This window comes from Silurus aristotelis (genome assembly GCF_946808225.1).
Source record: "Silurus aristotelis genome assembly, chromosome: 28".
Taxonomy (NCBI): Eukaryota; Metazoa; Chordata; class Actinopteri; order Siluriformes; family Siluridae; genus Silurus; species Silurus aristotelis.
In genome coordinates this window covers 1,949,890-1,975,586 of record NC_139601.1, presented here as the reverse complement: position 1 = coordinate 1,975,586, position 25,697 = coordinate 1,949,890, and the positions used below count along the sequence as shown (strand labels likewise).

Genomic DNA, 25,697 nt, shown 5'->3' with positions numbered 1-25,697 from the left:
ATGGGCTCCAAATATCACATAGTGGCCCATCTAAGTATCTATGTATCTCTACAGTCATGCGCCAAACGATTTTCATTGTGAGGAACCTGGGTCTGACCCTCGATGTGCTTCTCTGGTTACTTACGAGAGGAGTGTTTACCAGGTGACTGCCCATCCTGCAGTATTTATAGCTCTCCTAGCAGGGGGTTACAGATCTTCCCATGGGGAATTCTTGTACAAGCACAGTCACTTTCCTAATATATCCGTCCCTCAGCCCCGGCACTGCAGTCAAGACACGGATCAGAGTTTTACTGTGTTTAGGAGTTTTGTTTGCGCTCTTGACCGCCACCATGATGCGGAGCACGGCCCCTGTAGATACAGAGATCGACCTTGGGGACGATATAGACAGCGAGGACAGCGAGGGACAGCAGCCATGGAAGACGCACCTGGAGACGGTTATGGAGGTAGAAGAGGAGGAGGAAGAGGAAGAGGAGGATATGGTCTCAACAGAGAGCGACACGAGGCCTCTGATCAACGAGAGAGATCCGAGACAGATGAACGAATGCCTCAAGGTAATAAAATGTTCTACTTTTTTATTTTTTATAGATAAGAATGGACTTAGAATTAATTGTGTATCATAGTAGAAGCAATAACTCTACTTTAACACATTACTGTGTATTATTCTCCTATAATGATCAGGCATGAGGTATTATGTCCCTACTTATAGCAAGCAATTATATAGCTACGATGCTGAAAGGCCAGGTAATGCTGACGTTTGTGTGTGTGTTTGTGTTCAGGTGAGTTTCGAGGACATGATAGCCGAGCCTCTTTCGGTACGCACCGGAGACCGGGTGTGGTTCTGGAGCAACGCTCTCTTTGAGGTGTCCCGGGTTTGGTTGTATCGCATCATCACGGCCGTTCTCGCCATCCCTTTCTCCATCGTCGCTGGAGTTCTCTTCGCGTTCCTCACCTGCCTTCACATCTGGTACAAAAAGTCGTTTTCATTTAATATTAATAATATCCTGCTTTCAAATAATATTTCATGGGGTGAAAAAATCCAGCATTTATACACTGCATCCATAAAGGGAACAGTATGTCAAATAATTAAGTTCATCTCAAAATCTTCTTTCTTCATAACCAGACCATTTGGTGCTGTGAAATTAATGTTGATTAAAAAAATTATATTTGCACACTGTTTGTATACAGAAGAATAAATCCATATTGTAAATAAAACCAAATTAGAGGTTAAGTCTGTAATATTTAGGAGTTTTTAACCCCTTATTCAGAATGGACTCTTAGAGAAAGACCTCACCTTTACCATCTCCTACCTTCTCCACTTTTTCTGATCCACACACCCGATTGGGCGGTTTTCCCTACCAATCTACCGTGGTGGAAGGAAGAGGATTTTCAATGTTCTTGTTATGTCTACAGTTCACCTAGTATACCACAGGGCTTCCCAACATAACATCCAATTAGAAAACTAGGTCTGTTATCATTTAGAGTTCCACCTTCAAACTTTAGGCCACGCCTCCTACCTGAGTCGGATCCTGGCGACTCCAAACCATTTGCTAAAGAAGAACGCAATGACTCCAGCTTTCCTCTATATCTTTTATGAATAACAGCATGTTATTTATGAGTTTTCTTCTCTTGTCTTTCAGGCTCCTCACTCCATGTGTAAAGGTAATCTTCATGAACACCAGCTGGCTGAAGACGCTCTGGAGCAGCCTTGTGGAAACCTTCATCCTCCCCGTCTACCACAGCGCCTCCCAATGCTGCACGAGCATCAGCGTTCGACTCACACGTGAATAAAGAAAATAGACCATTTTTATCTAAGCAGGTGCTACCAGAGAAAAGACACGGACACCAGATGTGCTGTGGTACCGACAGGACTTCATGGATTTGTTCGGATGTGCGCTAATAACCAGATAGGTCTGGTGTCAGAGTTTGCTAAGGAATTAATACATCAAGAAAGGGTCGTGATCATTCTGTACATACTGACTGTATACTGCACTGTTTAAGGAGATGTGGGTTATACGTGGCATCTATAAACACCATCCAATTCGACGAGGCACTGCGGTAGGCAGGCGTGTTGGATATTGCGCAATATGGTGCCAGTGAAGACCCTGAAAAGTTACCTTTGTCCCTCTTTAGGTTGAGTGTCTTTAATACCTGAATGACACCTGACCATACGTGTTTCCTCCCCCAAACATTCAGTCAAGCTGAAGGCACACAATTGTATACAAGTCTTCAGATGCAGTAGCACAACATTTTCCCTCCACCTGAACTAGGAGACCCAAACCAGCTCCAGCATGACAATACCCCTGTGCACAAAGCCAGCTCCAGGAAGATATGCTTTACACAGGTTGGAGTGGAAGATCTTGAGAAGATCTTCTGCTGACTGCACCCCAGACCTTCTCACCTCACCTACATCAGTACATAACTTTTTGGTACCACCCTTGTTGCTGAATGAATCTCACACAAATCTCTACAAGCACACTCCAAAAATCTAGGTGTCCACACACTTTTGTCTATATACAGTGATTTTTCTCACACACTGAACGTCCTACTTTCAAACTGCTGAAAAGCTAAGACCTAAGCAAGAAAGAAAGAAAATCAGTTTTAGCACATAAAGATGACAAGGATCTGTATGAACTTCTGGATACCATTTCCCCAACCCAGGGTTATATTACAGGTGTGTAACTACACAGGTATTATTGTGACACAGTATGTTGCATTGTGTTGTTTTTCACCTTCAATCTGTATGATGTTATAAAAAAAAGAGGGCCATGTCTTATCCCTCCATCTCTCATTTAAATTCAAAGTGGGGCCGTGCCGTGTTTTATCTCAGCTATTGAACTAAATGAGGGATTCTCTTGCTTGAAAAGAAGCACAAATTATTCTGTACTGTTGCACCGGACCTGATTATTCAGAGCACACCATTTTGATGCTAATGTGTGGTTATTTGGCTGTGAGAGCTGTGAGGGTGGTTGTTGGTGGACGCCTCGGTTTTTCTACTGATCCGAAGCCAGTTTTGACACGAGAACAAAAACGAACCACAACCGTAGAGACACGGTGATCTCCAGACAAAACAATCACCATGATCGTCTACAATTTGTCAGACTCACAAGAACGGCACCCTCTAGTGGCTGGAAGCGGAAACTCTGGAAGAAGGAGATTTTAGACAACTTTTTTCATACAAAACCCTAAGCAATAAAACCCACCTTTTAGAACCTGATGTTCAGAGAGTGGTATGAAGGACATGGTACGATTTAGACCATCTCTTTCTCTCTCTCTCTCGCTCTGTTGTGGTCTACATGCACGGAATTTGGAACTGACTATCAGACATCTATATTTAATCTCGGTTCCTTTGGGGTGTTGTGTAGTTGCCTGGCAAAAAACAAAAACACACACAAGCGAGGTTCAAAATTAGACACAGCCACACCCATGGAGAAACTTTTCGTCTTTTCCAAGTAGACAGATTTCTATTCCATTTCTTTAAAAAGCAACAAAAGTCGAAGGTCAAGCAGGCGGTTCACAGTCAGGAGATCAATTGTGAATCGGTGTATTCAGAATTTTGCTTCAGAAAGAGACAGAACATGTTATATTACTTTGTTAAAGAATAAAAAATTGGATGACGTTCACGTCCTTAAAAAGTAGGTGCTAATACAACAGAAGGGTGCCAACAGTTTCGGAGTTTTACTGTACCAATGACCCAATCTGTAAATCACCCATGATGGCAAAGACACTTAAACACAGTCACAATAAAACACTTTTTATTTGACAAACTGATATTTGTGCTAAACAGTTCACTCAAGATGCCCTTGGAATCTGTTTTTTTTTTTTATTCTTTAACTGGAGATCAGTTGGGAAGTGCATAGTCGGCAGAATATGTTCACTTTTTACAGTTTTCACAAAGTAAATAAAACCACGATAAACATCTCGGACGTGTTTAAATAAAAAAAACATTTGTTTTGCTTTTGTCTCACTATAACTAACATTCAAATAAAGATATTAAAAATCATGCTCAGAAGCCCTCTATAAAACACAGCACACACGAACGACCTCGAGAGTCACAATTACACGTCATACCACACGATAAGAAATACACAGATTCAATCTTTCCATACAAAAAAAGATCCGGGATCAGATCACTATCCTTTTATAATGCCATTATTTACAAAGTAAGAGGAAAAACAAAAACTGATCCTGGATCAGCATATACTCTCATTAAATGGCAGACAGTAACAGAGCCAGTGTAGAAATCTGTACAAAACACCAGGCTGAGATAAAGAAACGATCTTTCGGTAGCAAAACCGTACGAAGGAGTTACGAAGGTAAAGAGAGGTTACGAAGGTGTTATGAAACGCTGATCATTTGAGTCACGGCTTCCTCTCCGACTGGGGCCTGCTCTGAGTCCATCTGCAGAAAACAGAGAGGAAGAGGAGGAACGATAAAGACAATTACATTTAACTGTGACTTTTTTTATTTATTTTATTATATGCACATTTTTAGTGCTTGAGCGATGATAAAACGCACAAATATGCTTTGCGTGCACGGTAATAACGCTAGTAAATTAATAAACTCTGTTACATTTGTAACATTTCTATATGTCCGGAATACTTGGCAGGAAAAACAATAAACATTATTTGACATTATAGTGAAGTGTAAAAAATAATCCACTGGATAAACACGAAAAATCTAAAATCAAGTAAGTGTTTATTTGCAAAAAATAAAATTAATGAAGTAAAATAAATGAATAGAAGAAAACAGTACATAAAAAGCAGGAATATGAACATGACAAAAACAAAAAACAGCTTGTTTTCGACAGCAGGTTGAAAAACATGCATTTGAAATAACTTATCACAAACAAATTGCACAAAAGTCCAAAAGCAGATACACCAATGAAAGAGGCATGCAGATGAAAATGAAAAAAAGTTAAAGAGAAAAGCAAATTGATGCTCCTGCAGCGATTCAATCTTTTGGTTTGTTGTGAATAATCTTAAATAATAAAAAATGATCAGCATGACAGAATTATATTAGTGAGTCTTTGCTGTGTTAAGGCAGTACACATTAGTGCCGAGTCGTTCATAAAGGATTCGTTCGTTTTGAGCGAGTCTTTAAATGTGACTCAGAAGAACGAGTCGTCATAAAGAGTGATTCATTCTTTTTCTACTGGATGCTCAAGAGCAAAGTATCGCAAGATCTCCATAGGTTATGTACAGGAAACAGTGAATCTTGGATCTTTTAGTCTGAATAATTCGTTCTTTTGTCACGTGACTCCTAAAGACGCTTTGCACCGTTGTGCGCGCAGGAGTGAGAAGTGAGATGATATGAGACGTGAAGCTCCATATGCTGTTTGTCATAATTTGTCCTTAGCTGCATTGTCATATTTTCAATATAGTCATCGTTGGTGTATGTCGACGTGTTGAGGGATCTGCATACTAAAAATCTAACATTTTATTTGATTTCTGATCAAAGGAACGAAAATGCTGAAGTGTTGTACAGTATCGGCATCGAACCCCACGTTCTCAGCAATAATAAACCATGCATGCATGTGAGGAAGCCTGAAAGCATTAACACACACACACACACACACACACACACACACACACACACACACACACACACAGACATGTGCACTAGGACAAAGAGACAGTCTTTTTTTTTAAGCTTGTAAAAGAAATCTTGAATTGCGTAAAAGGGCACCAATGTTATTCCAGGGGCGGGTTTGAGATGATTGTCCAATCAGTGCTGGGATTTATCTGGAGCCTCCTGCTCACCTGCATGCCCATTTCCTCCTTCTCCTTCACGGAAAAGAAGCGTCCACCGTCACCACGCTTCCGTGCCATGGCGTGCCGATGACGAGACTCGTGCAGGTATTTCTAGGAGAATGAGAACAACCAGGTCACACACACACAAACACAACAAGATAGCCTTTAGATTTCTAATTTATTATAAAAAAGAACAAAGAATTAATAGATCTAAACACACTCTTCAAAATTCCATACTTCTGTCGTGACATTTCAAAGAGCCGGAAAGTAAACAAAGAGAGGAATTCCTTTACTTCCTTTACTACAAGCTTGTTAAACTCACCCTCCGTTCTTTGGGGATCTTGCCCTCTGCCTCCAGCTTGGCCCGGGCTTGGCGTCTTTTCAGGATGCGGTGGTACTGCTTAGCGTTAACGTACAGCGGCTCCTCCTCCAGCATCTCTGCTCCGGGGAGAGGGATCCTCTGCAGGTTCTGGACAGAGCTGCCGCTTTGGACCATCTGAGAAGTACACAAGTGGTGCCACGTTTTTATGTCACTTTTTAAACAAATTTATAAGTGAATTCCAAAGTAACTATGAGTAACTCTCGAGCGCACGAGCCACCACCCACCATGACCATTCCTCCAGCGTTAACCACGTTTCCTGTGACTGGAACGGCGACAGTCACGGTCCCTTGTCCCCCAGTGCCGCTCGCGTTCGAACCCGTCTGGATGATCTGACCTCCTGCTAGACTGGCGGCAGGAATAGTGATCATGCCTGCAAAGGATGGAGACGAGGATGAACACACTTTATGCAAAATCCAGCATGGTGCATGAGCTTAGTTTGTAGAGATACTTTTCCTGTTTGTTTATTAATAAGAACTTTTTTTTTACAACAATGCCAACCCGTATGTCTATTTTAAAGGGATATAGCTGTGGTTTTGATGTGTTACCCTGCTGGAGGATGGTTCCATCAGCGTTAACCGGCTGGTACAGGATGGTCTGACCCTCTGCTGTCTGAGCCTGCTGACCCTGCACCGTGATCTGCTGAGGCTAAAAAGAAACCCACGCATACAATTACATTGGAGCATGTGTATTTTATATTAAAAATATAGTAATATGTTCATTAATCATGGTAAACTACAACACTCTTATAAACTGTAATACCCTGCACCACTTATGGTTTTTGCGTCTCTTAAAGAACTCAAAGACCTACAAAGCACAAGTTTATTTGTTTGTTTGTTTATTGTTTAGTTTGTTTTTAATGCCTTACCAGCATTGGAGGATTTTCCATTTCAAGATCAAGGTGAGGTGTTATAGCATTTCAAAGAGTTTTGACTACGACAGAGTTCAGTGGTTATATGAAGTCCTTCAGAATTCTAGTATTTTCTTTGGTGATACATTTTGAAGTTTCCTATATATGTACTTTATGAGTAGAGAAGATGTCCTCTGTAAATGTATTTCAGTTCATTAATAAGTGTTTTATGCAGTGGTGAACAGTGATGGAGTAAATGTCATTCGTTACTGTATTTATGTAGATTTTTTCGCGTATCTGTACTTTAATGAAGTGTTTACATTTGGGGGAGATTTTACTTTAACTTCACTACCTTTCACAACTTTTTGATTGGCGCTTGGTGTATCTACTGACCACCAACATAGAGCATCAGTTCAACATCAAGCAGAACATTTAGAGAGGAATAAATAATGTGTGTCTCTTTTAAGTGCACGTGTGTGTTGATACCTGGTTCTGTCCTGCGGTCACTGCAGTCTGCGGCTGCTGGATGATGATCTGCTGCGTCTGACCCTGTGCAGTTTGTACCTGTAGCGTTTGGCCACCTGAGAGCTGAATCTGTCCGGGCTGCACGAGCTGGATCTATCAGAAGCACAGCACAATTTCTCAGCAGCTCGGATTAAAAGTTGGTGTCGACCAGACTATTCACATCATCGAACTTCATTAATATTTCCCCAAATAAAATACATAAAATAAAATACCCCCTCAGGCACACACACACACACACACACACACACACACACACACACACACTAACTCTCACCTGCTGAAGTCCCTGCGAGCCCGTCACCGGTAGCTGCATTATCGTCTGCGTCTGTCCTCCCGGCATGGCCTGTACCATTATTGGCTGCCCGGAAGGGGTGATTAGCTGCCCCCCACTGACCTGCACCATTAAAGGCTGCCCTTGAACCTTTACAAAGAAAAGTAAAAGCAATAAGTGCCACAGAGCTCTCGTGTTAAGATTGAGATGAACTCATGCAGAATGTATGTAAAGCGCTGCTAAATAAACACAAAACACAAAACAAACACACATACACGCTTAACAGAGCGCGCATGCTCCGGAGAAATGACACACGTGCCACGGTAGCGATCTTCATGCAGAGCAACGCCACTGTTTTAATGATGCTGTGCTCGTGTGCACACAAGGGATTTCACCAAACCGATGTATTGAAAAGCAAATTCAGGGACTAAAATCTAAAATAAACGAGCTGCTCCGTTTAACATGCGAGCGATCGTCTCCGAGCGGTTTTGGTGAAGCACGGCGTAATCGTGGTGGCTGACATGCAGATGCCTGAAGAGCTGGAGAGAGAATACCACTACCTGGAGAGTCTGCACCTGCTGGGCCCCACTCGCGTCCACCTGGCCGTCGGCCTGCAGCTGCACTGCAGTCACTGTGCTCTGGACCACACAGAATGCAGCCGTACAGTTATAGCACACGTACTCCACACCAAGTGTCCAGCATTCACGTTTATCGCATTTGGAATTCACTCTTATTCAAATCGGCATACAGATATCTTATTTATACAACCGAGCACTTGAGGGTTAAGGGCCTTGCTCAAGGGCCCAACAGCCTCAACTTTGTGGTGCAAGGATTTGAACTCATGACCTTTCAATCAGAGGTCCAAGATCTTAACCACTGAGCATCCCTTTCTCATGAGCAGTACAGCATCCACTCCCATGCGTTCAGAACTTGTACCTGTTGCTGCACCGCTCCACCAGACGTCTGCACCACGATCTGCTCTCCTCCACTCGTCGTCTCTGTGAACTGCTCCATGGTTTGACTCCTATTCACAACCCAAGCTCAACAGTCTGTGAAAGCAAAGACACAGTGCACAAGCATAAATATGGAGGTCAACGATCAGACGTATCCCACATAATCCAGATAACGTTCTCCATTCTGCCCTACAGACAAAATGCAATCGATTTTAGGTAGAAGGCAAAAGCAACAACAACGGGTAAAAAGGAAACGGCTGAAGCCAGCTACAGCCACATGCATATATTTAATAGTGCCAACATTGGCTGCCTCCGTGTGTTGGTGCGATTCGTTTTGCATTGTTACCATGACTACTATATTGCATCGCTGCACCTTTGGAAAATACACTAAGCAGGCAAAACATTATGACCACCTTTCTAATATTGTGTTAGTCGCCCTTTTGCTGCTAAAACAGTTTTAACACATTCAGCATTAACTTCAGGAGTTTGAGCTACAGGAGCTCGTCTGTTGGATCGGACCACACAGACCAGCCTTTACTTCCCACGTGTATCAATGAGCCTCAGCCGTCCGTGACCCTGTCGCCGGTTCACCACTGTTTCTTACTTGGAGCACTTTTGATAAAAGACTGACCACTGCAGAAGAATCCTACAAGAGCTGCAGTTTTGGAGACGCTCTGACCCAGTGGTCTAGACGTCACAATTTGTTTAATTCCATAGGTTTGCACATTTTTCATGATTCCAACACACCAACTTTGAGGACAAAGTTTTCACATGTTGCCTGGTAGATAAATCCACCCACTAACAGGTGCCATGATGAAGAGATCATCAGTGTTCTTCACTTCAGCTATTATAACGTTATAATGCCATAATGTTATGACTGATCTGTGTATTATCATTTCTATTATCATATTATCAGATCTCTATTGTGTGTAAAAATCGGTAATAATCTCCACTAAATGATAATAAAGACTAACTGATGGATTAGGATCGGTTTCTTTTAAATTACATTTTTTTTGTTTATTCCTCTATAATAAATGAAGTCGTGTGTTTAGGATGGATGTGGATCTACATTAGAGATTCCTGGTCTTCCTGATAGTGAAATCATATAAGCTGTCAGTTCAGTGATGATCATTACTGATGCCATGTGCATTCAAGCTGCATCTGGGAAAGTGTAATTGAGCACCAGCAGCTCTTTATGACATGGAGAATATTGCTGTATAACTGTTCACTTACATGCCTTGTAGTATAAAGCCGCTGAACAAGCGCGTTCAATCAATTAATAACACAGCCGGGTCGAATCCCAAACTACTCTACACTCCCTTCATATGCACACTACAGCTTTACCAAGATGGACGGCGTTCTAGTGCCCTTAAAAGTGATGAAGTGAATGTTGCGGACGCAGCCCGTACCTCAGGAAAAGCGATACGTTATAACGAAATTATGATTATAACGTTACTGAGGGCAATAAATATATTTTATATATATCTTTTACAAGACCCGAATATGAGTAAAATCGTTCATTTATACCAAAGTGACAGGTTTTAACCTCTGGTTTAAAATACATTCTCTCTTTTCTCTTGCTAACACCACAAAGAACACAATGACGGGTAGATTAGCAAAGCTAGCTAGGCCTGTGTGCATAGCAGTTAGCATCTCTGCTAACTCAGGCACATCAACTGTGAACTATAAAAGAACGCGGTCCGGGTTTGTGTCGGATACAAACTCACACACACTCACTCACACACACCGCTCCATGGCAGTGAAATTCCTGTTTATGCTGGTTTTAGTCTCTTTGGTTGGTCGGACACACACCAATCCCCATCTGTTACCGAGTCCCGTCCCCTCTCAGCGCCGCGCGCACTCACCGTCCGCCCGCTCTCTCCGCCGCTGATTGGCTCCAATGGCGGCGCGCGGAACCCAATCACAACCCGCACGCGCACACAGAGCGACAGCGCGGCAAAATGGCGCCCAGTGCGAGGGCCGGGGGGGGGGGCAGGGTGTTACAAGGGTGGAACCTGTGCCTCGGTTTCTCTCTTTTCCCTCTCATTATTTTCTCTTCTCTCTCCTTTGATCGGTCTCCCCCCCTCACATTTTCTCTTCTCTCGATTTATTTATCTTACTCCATTTTTTGTCTCTTTCTCCTCTCCCTTTTTTTCCCCAGTCTTTCTCTCCCTCCTATTTTCTGTCTTTCTTCATTTTCTACCCTCTCTTCTTTTATTTCTATCGTCTCTTCCTCTTTTATTTCTATTGTCTTCTTTTTTTTGTCTCATTTTCTCTTAAATCACCCTCCCTTTCTTTCCCCTCAATTTTCCATTTTTCCCCTCTTTTTCTTTTTGTTCTCTATTTTTCCTCTGCCTTTTTAACACACTCCCTTTTTAACACACTCCCAGCTCATGTCTTCCAGATGTGAAGAAAAAGTTCTCATTCGTGTAAGATTTGTTAAAATATTTACTGTGGTAATAAATTGGACATGTAATTGTTCATATGATGGAGATTGTGAAATGAAGATGTAGCAGATATTTTCAGACTGCGCGATTCTCTGGTTTCTTTGCAGCAATATGAAGGTTACCTCACCAGAGAGACAAAGAGACCATTGAGAAGAGATAAAACTACATAGTGAAGAACTTGGATTACTGATGGCAAGGGTGTGAGTTCAAATCCCAGCACCACAGCACTGGAACTATGGGGCTCCTCAACAAGACCCTTGAACCTCTCCAGCTCATATAAATAAGAGAATGATCTTTGATGATCTTGTATCCAAATATTCACAAAAAAAAACCAAAAAAAAAAAAACCCCACTCAATCCTAAAACTTGTGCGAGTGATCAGCAAACAAACTCCAGACATGAAGAAAACTAACACTGGTTTAAATGTTCAAAATTCTTTATTCTGACTGGGAAAAGAAAAGAAATTCATAATAACAAATAAGGACAATGACATTTTCTCAATCCAGGCTTTACATTTGCGTTGGGTTTCTGAGATCTGGATTGAGAAGTCAAGCATTAAATGTAGTTATGAACAGTAGTTTATCTGTACACATCTTATTTACAGCACTGGAATTAAAAACATCATGTTTACTTCCTTTACATTCAATAGACAGATGCTGCAAGTTCTCCGAATTTCCCCAGTTGCACTACAATACTGAATAGCGTAGAAAGAATTCTTCCAGCAATCAAACAGCTTTTTTCTTGTCACATTTTGAAGGTGAAGGTAAAATCCAGGGGGCCCCTGAGACACGTACTTAAAAAAAAAAAAGAAAGGAGTACCATAAAACACTGTATTCTATTCACATCATATTCGGGTGGGCGGCCGCCCTCCTGACGAGTCCACCCAAACTCAAGTTTATCACGGTTACTCTGACTGGCCTGGTTTTATTTCCCAATGTAAAATATCTGAAAAAAAAAAAAAAAAGTGTTCTTTATACACACTGTACCGTGTGGTAATACCATCAGCACACCACTGTGTTGTAGTTATTAGACAAATAGTCATTAGAATAATTATTGCTATGAAAGCTCATTATATATCTGCATTTTAATAGTTAAAAAATTCTCGAACTCCCTCATTATTCATTTTGCAAAATCTCTTATCACAAATATCATATAAAAAAACCTGATCTTATGCCTTCAGGACCTTTTTTCCCTGCCAGTGCACAACTGCGTAGAATCTTGTAGCTTAGTTTACAATAAAATGAGCTTTAGTGGGTAGTCAGTAAAAACCCACAGCTCACCAGTACCTTCGTCTCAGAAAGAGCGTTTTGAATCGTGTTTTTTCCCCGGGTCCTGTGCATCCTTATTAAGACGAACGATCACAACTGATGCACTGCGTATCCGTTTGGCTTCGTACCAACATGAATCCGCTCCTTGAACTTTAGCTTAGTGAACCGTTATTGCTTTGTAATGCGGCTTTAATTACTCAGGCTGAATTTCTACATCATATATAAAACAGACAAACAAACAAAAAACCCCTAAGGATTAAAATAGCACTGGTGTGTCAGTCCTTCATAACCCTAAAGGACACAATTCGTCGAGACTGTCCGTGTCTTAAAATCTAAAAGGAATGAATATTAAAAAAAAAAAAAAAAAAAAAAAAAAAAAAAAAACTCTAAAACTACAATCAGTGAAAACATCTGTCAAGAAAACAAAAACAGTCATTACAGAAATCCACCAATTTCCTCCTCTCCAGTGGCTGGAACCAATTAATTAGAACAAAAACCTACACTTTCATGTCTTCATCCTTCAGTAAACTCATCATCGCCACACAAGGTTAAACACGCACATACACGCGCAGGCCTGAAGAGGGCACCGCAAGGCATCCAAGTTGCTCACTCTTTAGCTTTAGGACACTACTTGAGAATTTACCGCCTCAATTTTCAGCCAGAAGGTCCTACAGAAACACAAACACATTTACAGAATCAATATTAAAAATATATATATATTGTGGTTCGGAAAAATCACGGGTTCTCATTTGAAACCAAGTTGTGGATTATTTCACAATTCGCGGAAATCCGTGACGGGAACGAATGTTCCGGAACGTTAGGAATAACAAAACTATGTTTTCACTAACAAATTTCATAAAAAAAAATAAACACTTTATTGTATTAAAGTCGTATAATGTCTAGATGAATTCACTAAGGTACCAAAGGGGCTGCAATAGGGGGTCTTAGAACATAACCCCTGCAAATTCCGGGAGACCACTGTGATGTTTTTATTTGGAAAAAAATCTGTCCTTCTTTCCACACTGTGACGCCGTTTTCATTCGACGAAAACGCAGCTTTTAAAAAAACGCAGTTTTCGCCTCGCAAAATGGACCTTAAAAAAAAATAATAATAAAAAGACAACAACGCCTTTTTAGGAATTGATGCAAAGTTTCGCAGAGATGAAAATTAAATAAACGGCGAACAGAAACGACTCGGGTCGAAGCGTCTAACATTTCGCTCATGCGCAGTACAGGGACGCGAATGTTTTCAGGGTGTAGATGAGCGACTTCTGGGAAACGTTTTTAAAAACTAAAACTAAAATGCTGCTTTCAGATCGGTCTGGATTAGTGTAGACGTTGCTGCGGCAATCGGTCCAAAAAAAAAGAGTTGGTGTTTGCTACCTCATCAGAGTCGTAATTGTAACGCGTCTTGTCCGCCTCTGTGGTGACCACGTCGTCCACACCTTCAATAGCATTAGCCTCTGCGTGCCTCTGCATCTCTGAGTAACGGTGCACCAGGAACCTAACAAAAACACACACACGTGTCGACATCAAACTGTTCACACAAAAAACCTCACTTCCATTCACTTTAGATAATTCGGCCTGATCTTACCTTCCCCCACACACATACTTCTTGATGAGCAGAACACCAGCCACGGCGCAGACGAGCAGAAAGAGGATGATGACAGACACTACAGGAGCCAGGTTTCCTGACCGAGACACCGCCTGATAAACATGCTTCAGATAAGCTCACCGAGACCATCTGCCTCTTATTTGTGTCCAAATTCCAGTAAACGCTAATTAGCATGAGGAGTACGGATCTCTCACCAGGAGCTCGGGAATCAGCAGGTTACTGACGCACTTCTTGCTCAGGTCAATCAGTTTCCTCTCCGGCTGCACGCCTCCCTCGCACCGGTCTCCTGGGATTTTCCTGTAACTGTACAGCAGTGTGAACTCAAAGTGACGCAGGGAATCATTTTGTTTTTTGCTCAGATTGTAGATTTTCCTGGCTGAGCAGTCACACGTCTGTCAGATTCTAATATTATGAAAAAATGAATAAAAAGTGTTAAAATTTTCCTGCTTAAAAAAATGAAGCCTTAGCCAATCTCACGGCAATCTTGAGTACCTACAGAGTACTACTGCATTCTTCATTATCGCCGAAGAGTCTTTAGATTCATCAGCTTCATGAAAGATTCAGTCAGATCCAACTGTGCAAATCCGATACAGAATCGGATCCCAAGTCTGATCATGAACAGCAGCAGCGACGACAACTACAGCAGAATGTAAACAAACTTCTCGTTACCTCAAGTCCAAAAACACATTTCTTTGGAGACGTTCTTCTCGAACGAGTCTTGTGAAGTGCTGCGACGGCGACCGTAACCGAATGAAGCATGGTGATGGGTGCACACTTGCTCTCGCCAGGGGAAACGTTTGTACAAAGGATTTTCATACTTGAAAAAAACACTTAAACCCAGAAGGAGTGTATTTGGCACAGAAATACTCAAGTCATATGTCCAAAATTTTTTTAAAACTTTGGCCATGTTTAGTATGCGACTCCAACTCGATCTAACTATTAATCTATAGATGCTAAAGATGAACTTGAGAATGGCTGAAACTGTGGTTGTTATGTCCCCTTTAAGTTTTCAAATGTTTGAGTCCATGCCATGTTTTCTGAATATAATGGAAAACTAAAAAAATTAATCAAATGCACAAAATAGCATTGAAGATGATTTCTAGTTTTGTACCCATTGGTCTGGAGCTGCTCTTTACGGCCGTGCAGGCAGAACTCTAGCGAGTGGCCCTTCAGCTCCGGCTGTTCCACACACTCTGAGCCGTTCATGGCACGGTAGAAGCCAAAATCACTGCGGGATAAAGAGACAAATCAAGAGCGAGAAAGTAAGACAGGAGGCAATGATGCAGCCGAACTCAACTGTCTAAAAAAAAAAAAGTAATCAATTAACCCCAATTTAGACATTTTTAAACTTCACTACTGAAATCCCACCATTGGAAATCGTCCAGGGTGCAGGGACACGGCGTGGGCTGCTTGGTTAGGACGAATCCTTTCCCATTTCTACAAACAGAGTCTTTGCGTAGCCTCAGGTATTTTTCCTTATATCCCAGTAGACACCCATCATTCGTGTTGCCGGTGTTATCGGAATGGGCGAGCCACTGCACGTAATCCTCCTCCCCACCTGCAGAGGGAGACAGAGGAATATTAAGTGAAAGAGACAAAGCAAAAAATAAGAACAAAAACGTGAGGGCGTGTTGAGGATGAATGAGGAATTTAAAGCATTTAGTAACTCTATAAACACAGACACACTAGACTGCGATGCAATGTGTTCCCTGGATTAATCACAGCCGGAGAAATATTTAGTTAAAACACAAATAAATTTTTTTTTTTAATCCTGCGTAAAAAATAAATTAAAAAATAAATAAAAAAAACGACCCACTACTGGAATCTATTATAAATGGAGATATAAGAGCACCTACTATGTGCAGGGTTGCATGACCTTCATACACTTTCCCTTGAAATGTTCTTTTTTTAGTTAAGTTGTGTATGTGCATGGTATAACGCAGGTATTTACATATACAGTATGTGGAAGTTATTTTACATTCCTACAATCACGATGCACACAGACACACACTCTCGTACACTTACAGTCTCTGGAGAGTAGCTGGTGAAAGTCTATAGTGATGGACACCAAGTGTTGGCTGAACACCGGCTGTCGGAAACCCCACAGGCTTAGACTCATGGACCGAGCTCCAGGCTCCGAGGCCAAACCCGTGAAGTACAGCGGCGTGTCTGTGAAGTTGTACACCTGCCAACACTGGCCCTCGTCTGTGGAGAACCTGATAGTGATGAGCACAAACACAGGGTAGGAGTTCAATTTCGTTCAAATAAACCACTTAAACAAGAACAGGGTAAGTCAAATAAATGCAAAAATACAGATTAGAAGTTAAATAGAGAGAAAACATTTACAGCATATGCAGGGCCAACCCAGCCTGTAACTAAAACCTGGAAAGATTCGGCATAGAAAGAATTAGAAGACTGACCATTCCAGGACAGCCTGCTCCACAAAAAAAAAAAAAAAAAAAAAAACATTTTTAGCAAAACAAAAGTTTAACATCGCACCGCTAATCATATTTCGGCGCACAACGATTCGTTCGATTAGAACCGGTTAGGTACGAACATTACTTCCCTAGTTTAAACACACAACAGGCAAATGTTTAGGCATCATAAACTGCGAGAGCCAATCGTCTTTCAATTTGCAAATGAATCTCTTAAACGAAGGGGCGGGGCGTGTGGGGCTTTACAATTTGCATATCTGTGTATGCGTCAGGACTCACTTGATTTGTGAGATGGGCTGGATTTGGTTGTGTTCCACGGCCACCAGGAGTCCTCCCGAATCCAAGATGGCGTAATGGTGCGGCCCTTTGAGCGCTCGCGTCCATGTGTACCCGCCGTCGCCAGACACGTAAACGTCAGGGGACAAGATGGACACTGCGTCCCCTACGCTCCCTGAGAAGGAAAGGCTTGCTCAGAAACCTATTTTAGAGCTCAGATCGCTACAGTCTCATGGTTTACCGTAAGGAAAACATTTTGCATAAAAAGTTGGAATTTTTTTTTTGCTGCCAAATCAAATAGAGATTTATGAGCGGTGACGCAGGAAAACCGAAATAAAAAACCCACACACATTTCCTCGATAATTTTTACGATCGCAGCTTTAAATTTCACGAGTTGCCTGGAAAAAAAAGCCTGGTATACAATATTGCAGTTGTACATCAAATCAACATGGATAAAAGATTCTCAGTCCAGAATATGCAGTAGGTGGTTTGCAGACTAATAAGTGTGTGTGTGTGTGTGTGTGTGTGTGTGTGTGTGTGTACCGTGAGCGAGGATGAGACCAACAGCATTCGGTTCAGTCAGTGGCAACATCGGCACATTGAGCCTCATCGATGTACTGTAGGAGGCGTGAATATGCAGACTGCACTATAGCAACACACACACACACAGTTTACCATTTTCCTTCATGCAAATTAACAAACGAGTTCAGACTGCTGTATAATGCCGATCACGTTTAAATCAGGGACTCGTGAAGAACGTGTTACAATCACGAGGACCCATAAAGAGCGTGCCCAGAGGCATGTGAACTGTTGCCAGCATTTTGAAATGCCACGAGGTCTCTAAAAGCCGTCTCCAAGCGGTTGCTATAAACAAAAAACCCGGTACCAATGCGGGACGCAGACACAACAAAGTACACAGTTATGTCCTTGTACGGCTTGAAAAAGTCAAAGTTTGTGCATGATGTGATGATTTAAGTCTCAAACCATGTTTTTCCTCTCTCATGTGACGGCATGGAGAAGTGTTCATCATAAGCTCGTTGTTCTGAAATGCAAATGTATTAGTTTGAAGTTATAACGTTGATGAGATTCAGCATTAACTTCCTCAGGCACGCTGCATCACTCTTGAATTATGCACCGACTTTTGGTTTTTATACGTAGAAATCATACATGGTGCAGCCAAAACCATGTGGAAGTATGCGTTGAGAATCTCATTCCAAACCTATTCCTGCTTTGCAGTTATAATAAGCTCCACTCTTCAGGGACGGCATCCCACTAGATTTTTCGAAGTTTCTTTAAGGAATCTGTGCAGGACACAAAGGGGCGGAAAATTTCCGTGGGAACTTCATCTGCGGAATTTTGGAAGTTGGAAACATGAATTTATGGGAATTCATTAGAAATTTGGGGAAATTTATATAAACTATTTGTATCATCCAATTTGTATACATTTTGTTGATTTAGTATAATTGTGTTGCATAATCGCAACAAAAGCAAGTTCTTCCACTCCAATCTTGGCAAACCATGTCTTCAGGAAGCTCACGTTGTGCACAGGAGCATTAACATTTTCAGAAGGAGCCACATATGGCTGTGATGGTCAGGGATCCATGAACGTTTGGCCAAGTAATTTATTTTGTGATAGTTGAAATGAACACAATGACATAATAAAATTAGATCATAAATCACTTAGCTTTTTATTTTATAAATTAATAATTTAATAATGAGTCTGTACATCTTATTTTAATGTTATAAATATGTAAATAGCAGCAAATATTCTGTACAAATAACCTTAGCAACTAAAAAACCTGCAGACCTGCATATGTGTGTGTGTGTGTGTGTGTGTGTGTGTGTGTGTGTAAGAGAGAGTGAGAGAGTTTTTAAAACTCACCATGACGGGATCCTTTGCAGTCGAGTCACACTCTGCGTTCCAGGGTTTCTTCAGAGGCCTCCAATTTCCTCCCTGATTGAACGTTACCACTGTCTGAACAGAACCATCTGCACAGAACACACAAAAGATAAACACATAATACAAAGTAGACCAAAACATTTTAATATATGATAATTATTAATATTATAATCATTATTAGCTATACTGTTAATATATTAGCTAATTTAAGCATCAACACTTTGATATTAATAATCAAAACCATACAATACATGCATGATACATTTGTGTGTGTGTGTGTGTGTGTGTGTGTGTGTGTGTGCATATACCATGAGCCAGCACGCTGGTCATGTAGACGCCCCTGAGTGAGCTGACGACAGTAAAGTCGGTTTCGCCGCCTGTGGATGTGTAAAGATGGCGCTCGAGGGACTTGGAAAATATAATGCCACGATAATCTGAGGTGTAGATCATTCCCATCCCTGAGTCTGGAACAGACAGAAAAAGCAAGCGCTCATACACAACCGAAAACCTCTCATTACTGACACTTTATACTTCAGGTGACTAATGGATACATACAAGATGGTATCAAAAAGTTTAAAAACTCACTCTGCTTACTAGAATATACTTAATTTATCTAAGTTTACACACAGTCACCTTCAGAATAGTCCCCCTGCACAGCAGTACAGCGCTCCCAGTGTTCCTTCCACCTCTGGAACGTGTCCTGGAAGTGGTCAGAATAGCACCAGTTGCACAGAAAGGATTGTGTCTTTTGGCACAGTGACTTGTGAAGGTCGGTGCTCCCTATTACTGTTCGTGCAGCCTTGTGCTGCCATCTGTTGGCATGTTACAAAACTAGTCTCGAAACTTTTGATACCACATTGTAGTGTAGATTTGTATCGTCTTACAAATGGGAGACGAGCACAATGAGGATTTCAATGGCATTTACTAGCACACACACACACACACACACACACACACACACACACACACACACACCTCCAGGTTCGTCCACATGAATGAACACCATGTCGTCGTTGGCAGACAGGATGGAATAAAACTGTTCATGTCCCACATCGGGCAGCTGGGCCATGTCCCAAACCTCACCCTGATCCACAGACACATGAATCATGCGCGTTGAACTCTGATAAACACAGAAAGAGAGAGAGAGAGAGAGAGAGAGAGAGAGAGAGAGAGAGAGAGAGAGAGAGAGAGAGAGAGAGAGAGAGAGAAAGAAAATACAACAAAAATTATCTAAGTGTCATGTTTTGATGTAATTACATGGATATTTTAGTAGTAACAAAATAAACAGACATGCCCAACTACACACACACACACTCCGGTATACCGTGGCAGACATCACGGAGGCAAAGAGAAAGCGTCCGCCCAGGCCAAACGAGTAAATCCTGCTCCCTATAGTCTTAAAGCTGCGGCCAAAATCTGTGGTCTTCCTCAACTCCAGCATCCCCCTTTCACCTTACAGTACAACACACATACACACACACACACACACTTAACAACAGGGAAAAACAATACGCAATTGTGCATTTCAAACACAGCTGAAAGTTTTCTTGGAAGTAAGAAAACAAGACTCACTACAGGAACCGTTTGGGTTTGTGGTGAAAAACAGAGTGTCAGCAGTCCCCCTATAAGACACACACACACACACACACACACTTCTTTTAAACCTTTTGGATTAAGGACACTAAACGACACCTGTTTAATATGTTGTACAGTTTTAATGGTTTTGTTGTAGTTATGAAATCATGTTTCTGTTTGTGAATGTAGGACGGAGGCAGAGGAAATGAGTGGTATTGTTTAAACTCCTGTGTGTAATTGTATTAACAAGTGTTTTCTGTTTCACTGACTGGCAGAAAGAATAAAAGGGAGAGAGAGAGAGAGAGAGAGAGAGAGAGAGAGAGAGAGAGAGAGAGAGAGAGAGAGAGAGAGAGAGAGAGAGAGAGAGAGAGAGAGAGAGAGAGAGAGAGAGAGAGAGATTTTATATATATATATATATAGACAGGCAGAAGTAATGTAAAAGTGAAAAAATAGCTAAATAAAGCCAGGCCTCTATAAGATATACGAGTTCAAATCCCAGCCACCCTGAGCAAGGCCCTTAACCTCCGTAGCTGCTCAGTTAAATGAACAAGATACATGAAAGTCGCTCTGGATACGAGTATTATAAGGTACTACAACACTAAAGCAGCAACGGGATTTACATCACACTAACGGTCTTACATTTACCAGACACCCTTATCTATAGTGAATTACATTTATCTCTCTTTTATACAACTAAGCAGGTGAGGGTTACGGGCCTTGATCAAAGACCCCAGCAGTGGCAGGATTTGATAATGACCTTGCGTTTAGAAATCCAACGTCCTGTACGCCGAGCTCCCACTTCCCTACTTTATACGTGTGCGTGTGCGTGTGTGTGTGTGTGTGTGTGTGTGTGTGTGTGTTACCATTTCACCAGACACACTGTGTCATGAATTTTCTTCCATTGAAGCCCAAAGTCCTCAGAGAGCCACAGGTCATACTGCAAAAGATCGATACAACTTTGTCATTGCCTAGTAAAGGTACACAACAAAATACAGTTCAACATCAACCAGAAGTGCAAATAGTAACAATTGTGTAAACCGAATGTAGATAAATATGTACATATATGTAGATAAATATATTTGAAATAAATATAAAGCCTCTGGCAGTAAGAAATGTGCAGAAGCTGATGAACAAGTACACTAAGATTATATATATATATATATATGACCGAAATTAAAACCTTCAGTGCAACCAACATTTATTCACAGCGTTCAAAAATAAAAATAAACAAAAAAAATAAACCAAAATCCACCATGACGCACTCATCTGGCAATTAAAACCGTCCGTGTGGAAACGTCCAGATTTTTTATGTAAATTGATAACCTATATTTACTTTAAAACATTTACAAGAATATTTTGTCTTCATGCTCCATGTCGAGTTTGGTTTTGCTAATAATAAAAACACATTTGCATAAAACATCAATATTCGTCCATGAACATGTTGAGTATTAAAGACTAGAAAAGTATTGAACCTGAACCTGCTGGATATAACGAGGTTAATCAGTTTGTGACTGGGATGTGAGGAGTCCATGATGACGGAAGGTATGAAGAGCATCAGTGTGTACTCGTACACAATCTCTGTACGTCTTCACGTTTATTTGAAATGTGGGAACCCTAATAAATAATTTAAATCAGATCAAATAAGTTACTGCTTTCCCGCTCACCGCTGTACTAATAACGGCGAGTACGCTGTTGTTTTCTGGGTTGTAAGAGATCTGCATGAGGACTTGGAAGGGCAGGTCAGAGGTGGTGAAACTCCTCGCCAAATCCAGCGAGCGTAAAATTCTCGAGCCTTTTCCCTCAGACACATAACCTGTGAGGATCACCTGGGGGAAAAAACAAAACAAAACAAAACAAAACAAAAAAAAGACACTCCAGACATACTTTTTCTCCTAATGAACATTTTAATGAAGAGAACGAGGAAAGGAATCATTACAGGAGTTTCTGCTCTCACCTTTCCGGAGTTGTCCGGGCCGATGGCAATGCCGAAGTGAGTCATGATGAAGGTGTTGTTCAGGAGATGCGTGACATCCTGGAAGGATTTTCCATGGTCTTCACTGGGACACATGGGTTTTATTAGTGAGCGGTGAAAATAGAAAGTTGCCCCCCCCCCCCCCCCCCCCCACACACACACACACACCCCCTCACACACACACACATACCTCCTGTAGAGTTTGGGCTCGCTAAAGCGGAACATGAACAGTGGCACCTGATATGTAGTGAGGACCAGCAGCACCTGCAATAACAGGTTCATACACCAATATAAACACACCAGCACCGACAAACGTGTTGAACTGGGAAAAAGCTCATGAAAAGGGATGAGTAATAATTAACAGAGATGAATGTTAAATAAAATTGATTACCTGACTTTTTTTTTTTTTTTTTATGTACAGTTTTTCCTCAGTTGCTTTGAAACGTTTCCCAGATTTTTTGCCATATCCATTTTCTATGTTAACATTTATTTTGATTTTATTCAAATATCCCTGTTTTTTTTTTTGTTGTTTTTTACATATTTAAAAAAGTGATCAGGTTTTTTTGGGCCATTTAGGTTCTAGTCCTTATGAACATACAACAGCTTCATTCAAAAATCTTTATTTTTTTATTATTATTATTATTTTTTTTTTGCCAAACTCGAGTCTGCCAACCTGTGGGTATGAGGTCATGAGTCTCAGAGCTGTGTGACTCCAAGCCCAGATTTGTGTGGACTTTTGTGTGCGTATGTGAGAAAAACAGACAGATGGGGGGAGAGAGGGAGAGAGAGGGAGAGAGAGAGAGAGAGAGAGAGAGAGAGAGAAGGCTGGTTATGCAGAAGGTCAGTTGGTGAGTGCAGTCTGGTTTTAACTCTGCAATATGCCATTTAATAGAGTTTTTTTCTAATCCCTCAGCCGGACAAACAGAAGACAGCACATACCGCTGGATTTTACAAAACTGCTTCTCTTACAGTTTTAAGAAAAACAGTTTTAAAGACCAACATGTACTCGTTCTTCTTGGACCGACGCAGGTCAAACTCGGTCTCTCAATCTTTCCATTATAAAATAAGAAAGCAAGAATCGTTCAGTCCCACACATTAAAACCCCTCGCAGGTCTTTCATTAAACATTCCTTATATTTATAGCTGGATTATCAGAGCCAGACTTTAGGATGACGTCCGATTCTGTCGCTGCGATATTGAGCAGAGTCCGGTGCCGGGTGTCTTTTGTGAAAACACGACGAGTAAGAATTTGAAATTCGATTCGCCCCGGGTTTTGTGATTTTGAAGGGTCGCATACCACAGACTCAGAGCATGTAGCCAAACACAAACACGCACACCGAGAAGAACAACTTTTAGGGTTTAACTACTGTCCTCATCTCTTCTAAGCTTCCTAAAGCCAATAATTTATGAGATCATAAAAAAAGCTTATAACTGAAAGTTATAATTTAAGTAAAAAGCACAACATCTGATCAAATTATGGATATTGCCCTTCTGAGATGTATTATCACTTGAACTAGAAGATCCAAACCTGTTCCAGCTTGAGAATGCCCCTATGCACAAAGCCCGCTCCATAGCAATATACAGTATCTTTCATTGGTTGGAGACATGAAGCTCAAACCCTATTCGACACCTTTGACATGAATGTGAACGCTGACTGCACCCCAGACCTCCTCATCTCACCTACATCACTTCCTGACTTTACCAACATCCTTACGGCTGCATGAGCACAAATCTCAACAAGCTCACTCCAAAATTTAGTGGAACATATATTCCCAGAAGATTGGAGATTAATTATAACAGCAAAATAGGGACAAAATATGGAATGATTTTCAAAAAGCTCACATCTTATGTGCAGTTGTCGACGAACTTTTGTCCATACAGTGTCCATTACCAAACATTTAATTAATGATTTATATTTAAGAAATGATCTGGCATAAGAACTGCTCAGGAGATGTTAAAGACACTGTCAGGTTTTTGTAAGTAGGTGTTTTGTATGATTCATGCTGCTACTTAAACACTCACCCCTGTTCCGTCTCCCACCCAGGCCAGAGACACAGAGCCGGACACGTCGTTAAAGACCCGCTGCAAGAGACATGGGGGACAAAGCAAGATTAACACTTATTAGCATTCCCACTAAATATATATTTAAATATAATTATATAAACTGTGTGTATATATGTATGTATGTATATATATATATATATATATATATATATATATATATATATATATATATAGTCTCATGTGTAAAACTGCCTCTAGAGGCCGCTTCCAGAATGACAGCAGACCTTCTCAGCCACACCCAGAAAAACTATCAGTATAGATTTTTTCAGCAACCAGCTAAATATATATATATATATATATATATATATGGGGTGTAACGGTACACATATTTGTACCAAAATTTCTCTGGAAATTAATGTCTGGATCATCAAAAAAAATCCCTCAGGGACATATTAAGTGGTGGACAGCAAGTTTGTTTAGTGTTTTAGTTTATAATAAGAAACTAAAGTTAGTGTCACTGTGGCCAATATCTCTTAAAAGGAGAAAATAGAACGAATAAAGACATTTATTAAAGTATGCTGAAATAAATAGAACAGTCAAGTAGATCATATCTTTAGTAACTTAAATATTATAAAATATAATAATAATAATAATAATAATAATAATAATAAAAAAGAACTAGAGTATCGCATTAATTTGGTTTATTCTAGTTTATCAACTTTTAAACATCCAATTTTGACCAGATTTTAGGGATCTGCTGAACTTAATCTTCTTCCCATCAATATTTCTGACTTTAACTGCAGTATGAATAGGACAGTTATTAGGGAGGAGCATTCAGCCTGGTTTTGTAAAAGACAGCTGTTGTAATATTAAAATACAGAAAATGCAGGCGTTAGACAAAAAACAGGAAAAAGACAGAACATTCTGGCGTGCCATTTTGGAAAGGAAAACATTTTGGTTCCACATTTTCCTCCTGGCAGAAGGAAACAATAAGGGCTTATACTCCTGAAAGATCTTCAGCAGAGATCACACGGAATGCAATCATCATTAAGCCAAACAGATAACTCTTTAGACAGACTTATAAAATATCTGTCTTTTCACTTTAGCAGACATTGTGGTTTCTGTGTCCAGAATAAGCCCGTTGCTGTAGAAATATATGGCAGTTTCGCATTCTCTTTATTATAGACTTCAGATTGAGTCATAAAACCAATACACCTGCAGTCCATTTCATTTCCCCTGGAGAACTGAACTTCTATGTAAGTCGGACACTTTCATGTGGTCAAGATGATGACAGCATGGAAATAACATATTGTTATATTACAGAAATATATTTACATACATACATACATACACATATATATATACATACACATATATATATATATACACATATATATATATATATATATATATATATATATATATATATATATATATATGGTTTTCTAACAGCAGAGAATAATATTTTACATATTATTTA

At 40.6% G+C, this 25,697-nt stretch overlaps 3 protein-coding genes across 23 annotated transcripts in view; 1 reads left to right on the top strand and 2 right to left on the bottom strand.

The window, feature by feature from the left end:
* Nucleotides 1–191: 191 nt before the first annotated feature.
* Nucleotides 192–3,383, top strand: cav4a (caveolin 4a). Its single transcript, XM_083533863.1, has 3 exons — nt 192–551; nt 777–964; nt 1,638–3,383. Exons 1-3 carry the CDS (start codon nt 201–203, stop codon nt 1,786–1,788), a joined length of 690 nt encoding a protein of 229 aa, XP_083389989.1. The 5' UTR covers nt 192–200; the 3' UTR covers nt 1,789–3,383.
* Nucleotides 3,384–3,735: 352 nt separating this feature from the next.
* Nucleotides 3,736–10,888, bottom strand: nfya (nuclear transcription factor Y, alpha). 21 transcript variants are annotated; one of them, XM_083533836.1, is made up of 10 exons: nt 10,594–10,888; nt 8,712–8,824; nt 8,336–8,413; nt 7,779–7,925; nt 7,466–7,597; nt 6,678–6,777; nt 6,357–6,502; nt 6,073–6,246; nt 5,760–5,861; nt 3,736–4,398 (listed from the first exon to the last, which is right to left on the bottom strand). In XM_083533836.1, the coding sequence occupies exons 2-10, from the start codon at nt 8,787–8,789 to the stop codon at nt 4,336–4,338; spliced, it is 1,020 nt and encodes a 339-aa protein (XP_083389962.1). In that variant the 5' UTR covers nt 8,790–8,824; nt 10,594–10,888; the 3' UTR covers nt 3,736–4,335. The 21 variants fall into 21 exon arrangements, with proteins under 21 accessions (XP_083389962.1, XP_083389975.1, XP_083389972.1 ...); XM_083533849.1 differs by having other exon boundaries at nt 8,333–8,413; nt 10,594–10,723; XM_083533846.1 differs by having other exon boundaries at nt 8,333–8,413; nt 10,541–10,657.
* Nucleotides 10,889–11,592: 704 nt separating this feature from the next.
* The window catches only part of sort1a (sortilin 1a), a 21,719-nt gene continuing 7,614 nt past the window's right edge, over nt 11,593–25,697 (bottom strand). Inside the window, exons 2-20 of the mRNA XM_083533801.1 lie at nt 24,236–24,295; nt 22,405–22,478; nt 22,197–22,299; nt 21,907–22,068; nt 21,106–21,179; nt 20,240–20,289; nt 19,992–20,119; nt 19,643–19,787; nt 18,976–19,131; nt 18,650–18,756; nt 17,311–17,413; nt 16,771–16,942; nt 16,082–16,272; nt 15,425–15,614; nt 15,168–15,284; nt 14,251–14,359; nt 14,036–14,148; nt 13,825–13,945; nt 11,593–13,110 (exon numbers count right to left, since the gene is read on the bottom strand). Of these exons, the coding sequence (XP_083389927.1) occupies nt 13,090–13,110; nt 13,825–13,945; nt 14,036–14,148; nt 14,251–14,359; nt 15,168–15,284; nt 15,425–15,614; nt 16,082–16,272; nt 16,771–16,942; nt 17,311–17,413; nt 18,650–18,756; nt 18,976–19,131; nt 19,643–19,787; nt 19,992–20,119; nt 20,240–20,289; nt 21,106–21,179; nt 21,907–22,068; nt 22,197–22,299; nt 22,405–22,478; nt 24,236–24,295 (2,196 nt within the window). The 3' untranslated portion in view covers nt 11,593–13,089. The remainder of the gene's footprint in view (nt 13,111–13,824; nt 13,946–14,035; nt 14,149–14,250; nt 14,360–15,167; nt 15,285–15,424; nt 15,615–16,081; nt 16,273–16,770; nt 16,943–17,310; nt 17,414–18,649; nt 18,757–18,975; nt 19,132–19,642; nt 19,788–19,991; nt 20,120–20,239; nt 20,290–21,105; nt 21,180–21,906; nt 22,069–22,196; nt 22,300–22,404; nt 22,479–24,235; nt 24,296–25,697) is intronic.